Below are 14,252 nucleotides of genomic sequence, written 5' to 3'. Positions count from 1 at the left end.
ATTGATTTTATTTTATTTTTTTGTTTTTTTTTCCTCTTTAAAAGAGTGAACTTGTGTACATTTCAAAGTTTAGGAGATTATATGAACAGTAAAAAGAAGGGTAAATTATATTGACATATTTGAAGATTAAGTTGAAATACAAAAATACTTTTTATTTTTTTTATAAAATTATAGCTATATTTCTGAGGTTTTACTCAAATATAAAATTTACATAATACCTTCTAAAAATATTGCACTAATCCCTCGTGAATGTCGTCATAATTTTATAAAATATAGAAAATATTTGTATAATTTGATCTGATCTGACTGTGGGTCAGTGTAATTTACCACACAAAGAATAGTGGAAATCATACGAGTTTGACTTGACCTATTGTCTTACAGATATTATATACTGGATAATAAAACATATCTCCAGGATAAGCACACTACAGTGTAATCTTCTTCTTCAACGTTAAAGAATCAAGAAAAGCAACAGTTGAAAGATTCTGCAGTTCCACTCCTCAACAAGATGGAAGCTCTGGGCCTTCAGTTCTCTTCCATCAATGGTCTCAGTGTTGCTCAGAGACTGAGAGGAGGGAACTATCTCTCAGGCTCAGCTCTCATGCCTATTGCAACACCCCCATCTTCCTTCACCCTCAAATTTCACAACAATGTAAGCACAAGTTGTCCCACTTTTTTGGTTTCATGTGTTCTGTTTTTCTTGATTATGCATCTTTTTAAGGATGTTCCTGAATGGGTTTTTTTTTGTTTTTTCTTTGTGTTCTTTTGTTGTTAATTAGTGCAGGAGTGGGACAAGAATGCAAGTAGTTGAAGAAGAGTACGAGGTGAAGCAGATGAAAGATATGGCTGCTGCCAGAAAGAGATGGGAGGCTCTGGTATTTTTTCTGGGCTATTTCCAGTGTACTATCTTTAGAAATTGACTTTGTTGCATTAATTGTAAATATGTAATACACACAGTTATGCCTGGAATCAGAATTTGTTCTAATTGGAAAGGCGTTGCAATGATAATCATTAGATGATGCTCACAAAGGTGTGAAAATGGTAAATGTGTTGGTTCTTCAATTGCCCTGTTTAGATTATGTGGAAAAGTATGTAAGCTTTTAAGTTGGTTTTCTTCTTAACATTCAGTTCTGTAACCAGCACATTGTTTTGTAAGATGTCATGCTCATTTGAATAGGTATCTAAGAATTTAGAAAGATTTTACCCGTTAAGAAAGCCATTGGAACTGAGAAATTCTTATCAAGAAAAATGGCCTTCATTTGAAGCACTGGAGTCTTTGTGCAATAGAGATCACACGGACTTTAGGAACTAACTTGAGAAATTTCTCCGATAGAAGAAAGTGGAGCCTCATTACATGCTTAGGAACTTTACGTATGTCGTCATGATCATTGAAGTTATACTGCTAAAAAGCTGTTCATACGATCACGAAGTAGATAGACAAAATCGATTCAGCATCAGCCATCAGGTCATAATCCAGAAAAAAATATTTACAGAAAACAATAAGAAGGGAGGATATTGGTTGGTTTTTCTGACTTAGTCTACCCCTAGCAAGAGCATAAATATCCAATTTCGTTTTGGTTGTGATGTCTAGTTCTATACCAATGTTATGAACAAATTTGTGATATAATGTCAAACGGAAGGGGATTGGACCCTGATGGGGTGGGACAGAAGAGAAAGGTTTACATAACATATTGATATCTATCAAACTTAAGCTAGTTTCTGCATGATGTTTGGATAGCTTCCTTGGAGCATGACATGGTCCATAGTGTTAACGTGGACCATTAGTGGTATGTTCTGCCTATGTTGGCCAGTGGAACTGTTAGGAAATTTTTGGGGCTTTTCAATGATCATGCAATTGTAGGCATGATATTTGTTTGTGTTGTCTCCTCTCAAGAGAACGAGACCTATTATGTCTACAGTGCAGAATATAGGCCTATTGATCATCAAATCTTGTGGCTCAAACGCGTCTAGATGTCGAAAGACTACTTTCATCAGTTTGTAGAGTTCGGGACAGTTGTTTAAGTGTAGCTTGAAAGGATAATTCGTACTTTCCTGGATATGAATTTTCTTTTCTATTGTCTAGTATAATGTAGCCTTCCTCTACATGGCCACAATTGTATCTGAAGTCAGGATTTTGTATACCGCTTCTTTTTCTTTTTATTGGTATGTTTCCCATCAGCTGCTTTAGACTAGACTGCTTCATAGATTGCATTGTCTCTGCTTGTTACTCAATATGTTCTCTGTTACATATAAGCCGTGCACTGATTACAGAATGGAAGTTTACTTTCTAACTCAGGTCAGGGATGGGAAAGTCAAAGTTCTAACTCCAAGAGAAGCTGGATATGCCATTCAACTCTCAAATAAAACCTTACTTGATGTTCGTCCCACTTCTGAGCGACAAAAGGTGACTGAACTTTCTTTATGAATTTATCTGAAATTAATTTTGCGTTATAATTTCTCAATGGGGGTGATGCAAAATACGAATTTTATTAAAGTTAGTATTACATGTTGATTTTCCATTTTCTTGTCTCTTGTTTTTTTTCATAAGATTTTAGAGTTCTGGAGTTCCTGCAAGTGTAAGATATTTTCTAGTTTGTTAGTTCTTGATTTGTCATAAGATTGTGGAGCTCCGAATTTCTTAATAGTTTTACTTCTTTTTATGCATCTACTATTAGCTTAATCATGTTACTACAGTGTTGTTGCCTCGGACTTCCAAAGAGAGCCCAACTATTCTGATTCCTCATTATATTTTTATTTCTGGGACCAAGAGATAAAGAGTCAGAGTTTCTTGCCTCCTGAGAAAATACAAGATCCAGTGTTTATGTTTTCTTCTTTTGTGTTACTTGATCGTTTTTTCATTCGATCTTGTGTTTTTAACTCTTGTCTTGAAGGCATGGGTCAAAGGCTCTACTTGGGTTCCAATATTTGATGTTGATGACAGACTTGATCCTGGTACCATTTCAAGGAAGGTCACCGACTTTATGATGGGTACTGGAACATCAAGATTTTATTTACTGTTTTATGCGAGAACTTCTTTTGTCGGTTTACTCATATAAAACATGACCTTTAAGATTATCAACGGCACACTTACGGTTCATCAGGTGTTAAAGAGTAATGACTTTTTCGAACCTGTTGTTTTACTCAAAAATTTGCTTCTGATGGTCTAAACTTAAGAGACCAGCTTTTCAAGTTCCTTAATTGGCTATAATGTAAACGCTATTTTTACTTTTCAATTTAGACATACCATGTCATTTAAATCCGAGATGACATATGCTTTTTCCTTGAAGATTGACTTCTTCTTGGAGTAATCACTATTTATACCAGAAAGTTTACGAATATTCTATGACACGGCGCCATTTCTTGTCTATACTAAGGTAGTAAAATACATTCTTGCCTTTCCAATTCACATGTGATAGATAATCAAATGATATAACTAACAAAAGGATATCTTGAAATAATGTAATGGCAACTTGACTTTCTATAGACATGCCAAAATGGTACTTTTCGTGTGATCAAGTAAGAAACGAGGAAGACATAATGTCATCATTTCATGTCAATGATACGATGCCTTAGCTATGGGTTCTAGAAATTCTCTTGCACCAGAGCATTGTATTTATTTCCGAATCTTTTTTAAGTGACAATTGTATTTTTTAGGAGGATGGTGGAGTGGCGTACCTACATTATCATATGACAAGTATGGACCATCTGTCCTCATTTTTTTTAGTAGCATATTTCTATTCTCGACTTCTCTATTCTTGACATTTATTACAAGTAAACAGTCTCTTAATTATATTCTTTTCTCAACAGACGATTCTTATCCAAAGTTGAGGAGAAATTCCCAAAGGACACAGATCTTATTCTTGCATGCCAGAAGGGCTTGAGGTGATATTTTCTTCCAGTTGATGGAGTTGCACTTCTCAGTTATAAAATGAGACTGAGTAATGTGTTTTATAAGTGCAGAAATTTCTTTTATCAATGATGCTAAGCATTTCCGTTGGTCATATATTTTTACAGATACTTCTCATCCTTGCCCAACTTTTTGAAGTTTTGGGTTCATAATTCATATTAGTCTATAAGTCTTTTCAAAGAGATCCTTTTGAACAAAGGATAGTTTAAATTGACACTCCCTGAGATTAGATCTAATTACACAAACACCTGCTGCCCTTTGCAAAATTACAAGTACATCCCTTAAGGTTGTAGTTGTAATACAAGTAGTTCAATGGCGAAATTTTTCGCATATACTCCCAGGCCCTAAATACATTGCATCAACACACCTTGAAGGGTGTACTTGTAATTTTATAAAGAGAGTAGGGGGTGTTTGTGTAATTAGGCCTGAGAGGGTGTCGATGTAATTTACCCATAAAGAAATTAATGTAAGCTTTAACCTGAATTGTACTAAAGTTGGATTCTTGGCAATATTTTTAAAGAACTACTATTTATACCCTAACTATATGTGTCTCTATGACGCCATTGATAGTTAAATATGCCTTTCCTACAATGCGCTAGTTTTTGGAGCATAAAACTCGGATGTAGCATAGGATGTGGCCCTAGACGTTTGAGTGTCTGCTGTCGTGCTAAAAGTTAGCTGATAAAAACATAACAATCCATCCCACTTTAAAACGACAAATGCGCTAGACAATTGAGCTTAATTGTGAAATACGCAAGAAACTCGTTACTGTAACTAGTGAACCCAAAAGTATATTAAAAAATCTGGTACGTTGTGCAGACAACTAATGCTTTATCTTTCTTTCTTCAACTTTTTTGTGCTGAGTCATTTTATAATCAGGCAGATCCCTTGCAGCTTGTGAGCTTTTGTACAATGCTGGATATGAAAACCTTTTCTGGATTCAAGGGGGGTTGGAGGCTGCTGAAGAAGAGGTGATATTTGTTTTATGTGAAGGTGTTCGGATTTGTTAGGTGTGCTTTTCTTGTTAGTAATTGTTCCTTGAATATACGGTGCAGGATCTTGAAAGGGATGGCCCCCAGCCCTTTAAGCTTGCAGGAATTGGCGGGCTTTCGGAATTCCTTGGGTAGCTTTTCTTCATACTTCTCTTTTCTTAAAACTTCTACTTCATAAGTGATTGTGCTCTAATCTTTTAAATAATAACACTATAATGTATGTGCATTGGGCTTGTTGTGAGTTTCTTTTCCAGAAAAGCATTATGATTGAGTTTCTTAACTTTCTTAAAATTATAAATGCTGATAAAAAAACTTACATGCTCAAAATATTTAACATTATTTGCCTCCCAACAAAGTGGGCACAGATTTTTCTTCTTATTATAGAAAAATGATGAGAATTCTATAAACCAATGCTCTTATTCTGCTCTATGCCATGCTATATAGTTGGACTGACCAACAGAGAGCTGCAGCCGCCAAGGAGGGCTGGGGTTACCGATTAGTCTTCTCTGCCCGTTTGGTAATGAATTCTTGCCTTCCCCAAGAATCGCTTCTTGACTTGTTAATCCTATGCTTTTGCAGTTAAAGAAGGGTTCTCTTGCAGGTCGGTCTGTTTCTTGTTGCTGATGCATTGTTCCTTGGGGCACAGCAAGTGGGCCGTTATCTCCAGGACTTGAGATCTCCTTAAGACAGGCGATGCAGACGTTAAATACTTGTAGCCAGAGATGCAAAGGTTTCAAGGTTCCTGAAGTACTAGAAGCAAATGGATCAGGTTCTTTTCGTTCACAGCTGAGGGATTGAAGCATCGGAAATCTAGAGGTGGAGATATACATTCAAGACACTGTCGTCGAGATCTTTGACCTATTTTCTGCATTCATCGCGTTCTGGTTCAGTTTTTCTTTTCCCCATTGAATTGTTTATGATGTCTCAATGACTGAGAAGTGCTGACGATGTTGAGTAAAACACAACTGAGAGTATTGACAGAGACATGTTGGCTTGTAGAAGTTGGTGACTGGCATCTCTAGTGTTTTGTTTAAGTTAGATCTCTATGTTCTGTAATTATTGCAGCCTTTTATACTCTAACAGTTAAATTTTTGGATGAGATAATTATTTAATGTTATGGTGAGTTTACTACAAAAAAAAAAAATATTATAAATTCACCACAAAAAAAGTTGAATATCAGTAACAATAAAATTAAGGGATGATATTAAAATTGTCACTAATTATATATATTAAGTGACAAGAAAATTTTAATTTATCACTATAATAATTCTATTTGTTCAGCAATTGATGTGTGCAGCTTGAAAAATGTATCTTTAATGCTCTTTTTTATTTTTTTTGTTGCATTATATACTTTATTAATTTATTTTAATCATAGGAGTGAAAAATAGAGAATTTTCAGTAAAAATATGTTGTTTTTGATCTATTTGTTCAACACACCCCATGATGGGGCATATTGATATACATATCTTAAAAATACACCTTTAATGCACTAAATTTTTAACACTATAAACTTTATTAATCTATTTTCATTTCTAGGAGTAAAAATATAGAGAAATTTTAGTAAAAAACATACAAAATTTTTATAGTCTATTCGTTCAACACTACTTTCAGCACATTCGAAACTGGTGGCGTGTTGGTGTGCCTAGCTTGAAAATTACCTTTTTAATGCTTTTTAATTATTTTCTCTAAGAGGAGTAAATATACGCGGATTTGAAAAAAAAAAAAGACGAGGTTTTTTTAGTTTATTTGTTCTGCACTACCTTCAATATATACCATGTTGGGAATATGTTGATGTGCGTAGCTTGAAAAATACATCTTTAATGTTCTACCTTTTTAGGAATTTTTGATTTTATTAATTTATTTTCATTAATTGGAGTAAATATTAGAGGAATTTCTAGAAAGAAAATGCAAGTTATTTTAGTTTATTTGCTAAGCTCTATCATCAACAAACCCCATGTTAGGGTATTTAGAAGTGCGTAGCTTGAAAATTACATCATTAAAACATTAAATTTTTGTAGAATTTATTAATTTATTTTCATTAAGTATAAGTGAAAATTATACACAAATTAAGGTTGATCCCAAAAGAGCCTTCATTTTCATCCAGCCCAAACTCACCTTTCCCACTTCAAGAATTATCGGGTGCAGGGTGTTTAGCTTTGGAGCCAAGGGATTTGTTCCAGCAAAAACATGAAGCCCTTGACATAATAATTCCCAGGCCCAGCTGAAAAAACCGGCAAGAAGTGAGGAATGAGCCGTGCAGAAGGGCGTTTGCACCTCTCTCTTTCTTTTCTCTTAATCCGCGAAGTATTTTTCCCTCCATTTGTTGTGCTTCGAACACAGCCGTCAGACGCCGCCGTCTCAAGCAATTCTTAGCTGCCTTCCATGCTATGGATGAAAAGCTGGGGGTGAGTGGTTTTGAAGACCTGGGAAACATAAAGATTGAATTTTTCTTTTATGGGTGCCTGCTTTTTGCCAAGAAATTCGTTGTCTCCAAAATTTGGGACATTCCATAGGTTGGGTTTCTTTAGAAGGTGGGTGAATGTAAGGGATAGCCTGTTTTTATACAATATGTACAGTCGTGTGTCTGCAGCTCCATTGTTGTACGACTCTGATTATTCCACTTCAAATTGTGAAAGCAACTCAGATAGTGAAAGTAATGTTTTAAGGGAGAATGTTCATGAAGTTAAGACTATTGAGTTGTTTTCCGCCGTTGTTAGAGTGGTGAAGTCTTTAAATTGGAATGTTACCAGAAAAGTTTGTTTTCCAATAGCTGTGCAGAAGTATGGGTTTGATCAATCGCTCATGGGCTTTAAGATGTTTGTGTATGTATATGCATGTGCTGAGATGCAAATGGAAGTGTATGCGTTGCTGAGGGAGATTGTTTGTTATTATCAGAAGGCCCAGCTCAATTTGTTTGGTCTGTTGTATCCTTTATTGGATTCTCCTGGTGATGCAAAAGGCTCGACTTTCCTTGTTAATGTACTCATCAAAGTTTTTGCTTCGAATAACATGCTTGAGAATGCTATTGATGCATTTGAACAGGCTAGGAGAATTGGGTTTCAACCGGGTATTCGCTCATGCAATTTCTTGCTTAAATGCTTGGCAGAAGCTAATGAGACGGACTCCCTTCTGACTCTATTCAAAGAAATGAAGAACTATGGACCATATCCTAGTTTATACACCTATACGATTATGATGAACTTTTACTGTAGTGGGCATCACGGCCAAGGTACAGTAGATATTGAGGAAGCAACTAACATTCTGGAGGAAATGGAGACTATTGGAATTAGTCCATCCATTGTAACGTATGGTGTTTACATTCTTGGACTGTGCAAAGTGGGACTTATTGAGCATGCTTGGGACCTTATTCAAGAGCTGAAACGTAACGGTCGGCCACTCAACTGTTACTGCTATAATGCAGTTATTCATGGCTTTGCAGATAGAGGTGAACCAGACAAGGGTATGCAAGTTTTTAATGAGATGAAGAATGGTGGAATTGCAGCAGATGTATATAGTTATAGCATTCTGATTGAGGGTTTTTGCAGATGTGGAGATGTTGAGAAAGGTCTTAGTTTGTTTGAAGAGATGGGAAACAATAACATAATTCCATCGCTCGTCACCCATAGCTCGATTTTAAAAGGTCTCTGTAGAAGTGGATTGATGGAGATCTCATTGGATTGGTTCAAGAAGGTTGGGGCTTCTGGGTATGAATATGACCAGCATGCTTACAACATTTTAATTACTGGATTTTGTCTTAAGGGTGACATGAATTCGGCTAATAAGCTCTTAGAGGAAATGCTCAACAATAGTTTGGCACCTAATCCTGTGAGTTATAAGAGTTTGATCCTAGGATTCTGTAAAATTGGTTCCTTGGAAAAAGCTTTGAAGTTTTTCAATAATATGAGGGAAGCTGGATTTCTGCCCTGTCCTGTTACCTGCAATCATGTGATATCTGGATATTGCAAGGAAGGACAGGTAAAGGAAGCCTTGCGACTTATTGATGAAATGAGGGACTTGGGCATTTCCCCAAACATGTTTACCTATAGCGCAGTTATCAACAGGCTGTGCAAAGAATCCAAATCAGATAAGGCACTTGAGCTTATTCCAGTAATGCTTAAATGTAATACATTCCCTAGTGTTGTGATATATAGCACCCTCATCAATGGCTTCGCTAAACAGGCAAATCCAAGGAAAGCTTTGATGTTATACACAAAAATGTTGAAGGTTGGGATTTGTCCTGATTCAGTCACATTCACAATTCTTATTAATGTGTTATCCACCGAAGGAAGGGTGAAAGAGGCATATAATCTGTTCAAAGAAATGATTTCTAAGGGCCTGGATCCCGATAAAATCTCTTACACCTCAATGATAGCTGGATTTTGTCGGAGCAAAGATATGAAGAAGGCATGGGCACTGTTCCAGGAGATGGTACAGAGTGACATTGTACCTTCAGTCGTTACTTATACATGCCTGATTGATGGATTTTGCAAGGTTAATCGCATGGATATGGCCAACATGCTGGTAGATGAAATGAATAAGAATACTATCTGTCCTGATCAGATAACCTACTCAGTCCTTATTCGTGGGTGCCAAAAACTTGGATATGTTGACAGTGCCCGGCAGCTACTAAATGAAATGAAAAATAGGGGAATACGTCCCTGTGAAAGTACATTGAAAACATGACGAGTTCACCTAGTGTACTGTTTCGAAGTGGGCTGTGAGCAGATCTGCTTAACACTATACCACAAGACTTACTGCTGCCAGTGGTTTTGATTAGGCAAGCTATGGGTCTGATTCAGGGAAGAAACGAAAAGGAAAAATGCTTTTGCAAAACACACATGGTATATCTCAATTCCCGTCTACCTGTTGTATTTTTAAATTCCATCCTGTAATTGTAATTTTTTCATCATCAAGTATTAATTTAATTGTAGCATATTCACTTCCTGTATTCTTGAAAACATGGTGAAAGTTTTTATGATTCAGAATAACTAAACACCATGTGATGATTTTTATGACATTCCAAGAACTAGAGGCAATTTCCTGACAATTGTGTATTGTAGCTATGTTCCATGGCACCTTTTCTTTTTTATCTTACCAGATCTTTTGGTTTAGGGAAATTGAGAAGAGTTGTAACAATGGTGGACCACGAAAAAAAGATGGATATGCATTCTGATAATGGATTGATATTGGCACAGAAGGGTATTTGAATATGGTTTCCTCATCTCTGTTTCTAAACTGGTGCATTATGAGAGCATTTTTCTCCCCATGCATTTTCAATTCAGAAAGAGAATCTCTCTCCACCTAAATTAATTTCTGAAACACGCAGATGGTAACGGCTACAAGAATCTGCATGACGAAGAGGATGAGGATGCGGACACAGGTTTCAATCCCTTCCTTAAAGAAACTAATTCTGCTGAAGCTTCTTCAAGCATGAGTTCTGAAGCTCAAGACTTGGAATGAATGTTGCTGATAGTACAGCAAAGCTTTCTTCAGCCTTTTAGTCCACATGAAAAGATATAGACATTATGAAGATTTGCCACCTAGTGGAAGTGTTGAGCATGTGAAGACACAGTGTTGCAAAGCTCAGTTTCTTCTGGAGAAGTCTGTGGAAAAAAGTCGGACATAACTTGTCCTACACAAATGAGAAAGGATCAGTGTTGATTGCTCACAACATCCACCTGTGTGTGTGGGGTGTTGTGTGGTTTCTTGTGTACTGGCAATGAGAAAGAGGAACGGTTTAAATACCGTCTTCTGGCAAAGAGCTTCCATCTGCTAAAGGTAATTGTTGTTTTCTAATATACATCTAATATAAGTTTCTTGGCATTTAGAAGGTGGCACTTGGATCTTTCCCAAAGTGCTCCAATGGTGTCATAATTTCCTGCGACAATGTATGTTTTCTCTGTCAATATGTCAAGCACAGTAGTACATTGTGTTTTCTTACACATTCTTAACACAAAATTTGGTAGAATACTCACAGTTATGGTAATCAATAATAGGCTTAGTTTCGACGGGCAATGCAAATTCTTTAGATGGCTTGGATTTGTGAAAACTCCAAATATAAGATGCTTCTGTGGATAGAGAATAAAAATTTGAGAGGAAAGACGATTCACTTTTGTACTTCTTCTCCTTCAATCTTATATGATTTAATGCAAGCGGTTGAGCTAATTAAAGACTACAAAAGAAGGTCAAAGGAATTTGCTGAACATGTCCTTGATATAGAAATATGGACCCATTTAATGGAACTATAGCTTTGGAGTTTCCATCTTGGTACAGAGACCTATTTCATTTAACTAGCATGTAATTGGAGCTTTGTTGCATGAATAGCCTATGGATCAAATTCAAAATGGAAAATTGCTCCTAATAGATCAGAAAGCAAGAAATCTTACTTTTGATATTCTACCTTGTTTTGCACTTTCTTGGCTTACGGCAATATATATGCTGCAGTATTGATGTTACACTATAACATAATATACAAATGAATTCACCAGTCTCAGAAAGGGGACAATATTTTTCTAGATTCCTTTTGTCCCAGGAGGTTTTTCTTCATTATATACATTTCACCTTAGTGTAGGAGTAGGCACTTGAATCTCTTTTCTTTCTTATCATAATTTATTGTTGAAAATGTCATACTTTGAAGTTTCGCCTGTTAATTCTTTTTTTTACCTTAGTTTGCAGATCAGTGATTTAAAAAGTCAGCAAGAACTGTTTTATTCTATTTCTTCAATCCAAGGTAGTTTTTGCCAAACCCTGGTATAGAAAAATATGCTTTGATTATGAATCTTATTTCTCCTTGTTGATAAGTCACACAATAGGTTGATGCCAGATGTATGCCTGTACTTTCTTTGCTGAAGCTGTTCACTGGATGGAGGTACCTCAGGATGTCTCAGCTTAACTGTTTATGTTGTACAGCTACTGTCTTTTCTTCCATATTATTGTATTATCCATCATGTTATGAGATGGTAAAGGTTTTCGTTGTTTGTCGGACTCATGTCCTGACTCCCTGATAGTATGTTAATAGAATTGATTAAGCATGAAACCGAAGTTGTTGAAGATAAGTACTTTATGCGTCACTGAGTTCAGTTCCTATATCCACTCTATAGTCACGATACTTGGATTTTGTGATCCATTCTCTTCGAAACTGCATATGTAATTTAAATAACACCAAGAACAGCAGGCTCAGTTGTTGAAAGCTGATATAACATTTTGGAAACTGGAGGGGGCAGAAAGACAAAATAGATGTATGACACTCTACCTTTAGATGTTCTTAGCTATTTTAGTGATGGAGCATTTCTGCTTTGTATTCTGAATAATATTTATGGTTGTCTGTGTGGAATTGAATCAACTTAAAGTTTATGTATTTGCAGCAATGGCTGATATCTAGTCTACTGCATAACTACGTTATTGACTGCCTTATAGTTCTTGGTTAGTGTCTAAGGAGAATAGTCAAGAATTTTGTCAAAATTCAGTTTAATAACATACGGTGATGAACAAGTTGAAAAAATGTGAAAAGAAGTCAAAATCACAATAAACACGGCCTGACTTGTGTGTGTGAGATTGTTTGTATGTTCACTAAGGCCTTATTCAGGTATGTACATAAGTTGGCATTTTATTTAGACAATGTTAAAAATTAACTTATAAGTCATTATCTTTGAGGTTTTAGGTTGCACTTAAGAGAATGCAAGGACTACTTTTGGCATTTGTTGTTGCTCTAAGAAATGTATGTAAACAAGTTGGTATTTTGTTTAAACAATGTTGAATAATATAGTATTGTTAGATGTGGAACTAGTAAATTATAGGCATGATGTTAATATCTATAATGATTTCAAGTTTTGATGATTGATGGATGGTTATAGACATAGATGATATTACACTATAAATGCTGAATGTATGTGAACTAGTGTATATTTATTCCATCATGTCCTTTTCTCATTTCTCCTAAATACTCCATTTGTTTTACACGATAGTTAATGTAGATGGGATATAAATTGAAACGTTTTGTCATTCTCCTTTATTGTTGATTTCTAATGAAAAATGGACGTACTTAGAATCTGAACTTATTCCATAAGCCGGTGAATAGATTCTCACCATGTCCTTTCTTTTAAAGAATTTCAAGTTTATTAATCTTTTATTGAAATTCTAGCCAAATAAATTTGTCTAAAATTATTAGAAAATGCAGAAATCATGAAGACTGATCGTGGTTGAATGTGGCGGTGCATAGATAACAACAGTTACTTCACAAAGTCGATGAAGGTTCCTAATCAAAGGGTAAAGGTGACTCTGATTTATAGTAGGTAAACGAAAAATCCATTGTGTTGGTATTGGATATATTGATAAATAATAAAAATTGCATTTATTAATATTTTTAAATTATTTCGTTAATTAGATTTATTGAAATTGATGATGGAGGGCATCTCACAAATGATATTAAGCTCATTTCTGGAGAGGCATGGCCAAGATGGCATAAAAAGTGCCAAAAGCAACTAAAGATTGGCTTTCGGAGAGAATAAAGGTAATTTTCTAACTACTTTAATTGTTATAATTTTAGAACAATTATATATTTAGGATGATTGTTACATATTTAACAGGAAATTCCAGCAAATAGGTACTACTATTGTTTCATAATGTGGCATACCAGCCATTTGGAATGCATACTTCGGAAACCAAAACGTTGTAGTTATTCAATATTCGTTTAGTTATTAATCATCTATTTTACTATAGTCGAATATAGGAGCTTGTAAAAATCCACCAGCAGCGTTACCTAGTGGGACCATTTGGTAGTTAAGAGGAAATCAGCAGGAACGTTTCAACGGAACCTTTTAATCCTTGTGGAGTGGGGTAAAGGGCTTGGTATGTTTGTGTAATAGGATCAGCCGTTTTTCTATTTTACTACACGTCTCCTAGTTTATCTTGTGAACTTGAACCTCGTAGCATATTTTCTAACGTAGAAACGCGTTTGGATTGCCTTGTTCCTGAAGTAGTTCCTTGACATGCACAGATGGTAATTTCATGCCATTCATCAACAACAGCAAACTCGTAATCTTGCATGGTTTTGGTGCTCAGATGATTCCATTTGCTTTTCTTGACAAGTAAAAGTACAAGGAAGGGTGCAGGAGGGATGAACTGTTGAATGAAATCTCAAGAACTATGTTAAGGCAGGTCTTAGTTATCAGATCCATTCATCATTGGCACAACTTCTACAAATATATTGTGTGCAATAAGCTGTCAATTGCATTAAGACTGCAGTTCGAGGTGAAATTTTTTTAGTTATTTTTAAAATTTATTCCTGAAAAAATATATTATCCTTAGTTTATTTATTTATCGTCTTTTATTTCTAGTTATTGTTACTATGTTGA

At 35.5% G+C, this 14,252-nt stretch overlaps 2 protein-coding genes across 21 annotated transcripts; both read left to right on the top strand.

Annotated features, from left to right (window-relative positions):
- The first annotated feature begins 405 nt into the window (after window positions 1-405).
- LOC105157303 (Rhodanese/Cell cycle control phosphatase superfamily protein) lies at window positions 406-5,937 on the top strand. 2 transcript variants are annotated; one of them, XM_011073690.3, is made up of 10 exons: window positions 406-652; window positions 780-875; window positions 2,297-2,404; window positions 2,892-2,988; window positions 3,655-3,694; window positions 3,808-3,882; window positions 4,791-4,878; window positions 4,963-5,030; window positions 5,344-5,416; window positions 5,501-5,937. In XM_011073690.3, the coding sequence occupies exons 1-10, from the start codon at window positions 509-511 to the stop codon at window positions 5,582-5,584; spliced, it is 873 nt and encodes a 290-aa protein (XP_011071992.1). In that variant the 5' UTR covers window positions 406-508; the 3' UTR covers window positions 5,585-5,937. The 2 variants fall into 2 exon arrangements, with proteins under 2 accessions (XP_011071992.1, XP_020548044.1); XM_020692385.2 differs by having other exon boundaries at window positions 512-652; window positions 785-875.
- Window positions 5,938-6,967: 1,030 nt separating this feature from the next.
- Window positions 6,968-14,233, top strand: LOC105157302 (uncharacterized). 19 transcript variants are annotated; one of them, XM_088878504.1, is made up of 8 exons: window positions 6,968-9,740; window positions 10,012-10,098; window positions 10,226-10,677; window positions 11,575-11,629; window positions 11,723-11,767; window positions 13,076-13,190; window positions 13,283-13,408; window positions 13,895-14,233. In XM_088878504.1, exon 1 carries the CDS (start codon window positions 7,354-7,356, stop codon window positions 9,580-9,582), a length of 2,229 nt encoding a protein of 742 aa, XP_088734630.1. In that variant the 5' UTR covers window positions 6,968-7,353; the 3' UTR covers window positions 9,583-9,740; window positions 10,012-10,098; window positions 10,226-10,677; window positions 11,575-11,629; window positions 11,723-11,767; window positions 13,076-13,190; window positions 13,283-13,408; window positions 13,895-14,233. The 19 variants fall into 19 exon arrangements, with proteins under 19 accessions (XP_088734630.1, XP_088734628.1, XP_088734625.1 ...); XM_088878502.1 differs by having other exon boundaries at window positions 11,712-11,767; XM_088878499.1 differs by having other exon boundaries at window positions 11,701-11,767.
- Window positions 14,234-14,252: the final 19 nt, after the last annotated feature.

The sequence above is a fragment of the Sesamum indicum genome, linkage group LG3 (assembly GCF_026168435.1).
Source record: "Sesamum indicum cultivar Baizhima isolate 11 linkage group LG3, ASM2616843v1, whole genome shotgun sequence".
NCBI lineage: Eukaryota > Viridiplantae > Streptophyta > Magnoliopsida > Lamiales > Pedaliaceae > Sesamum > Sesamum indicum.
This window is presented reverse-complemented; position numbering and strand designations above follow the sequence as displayed.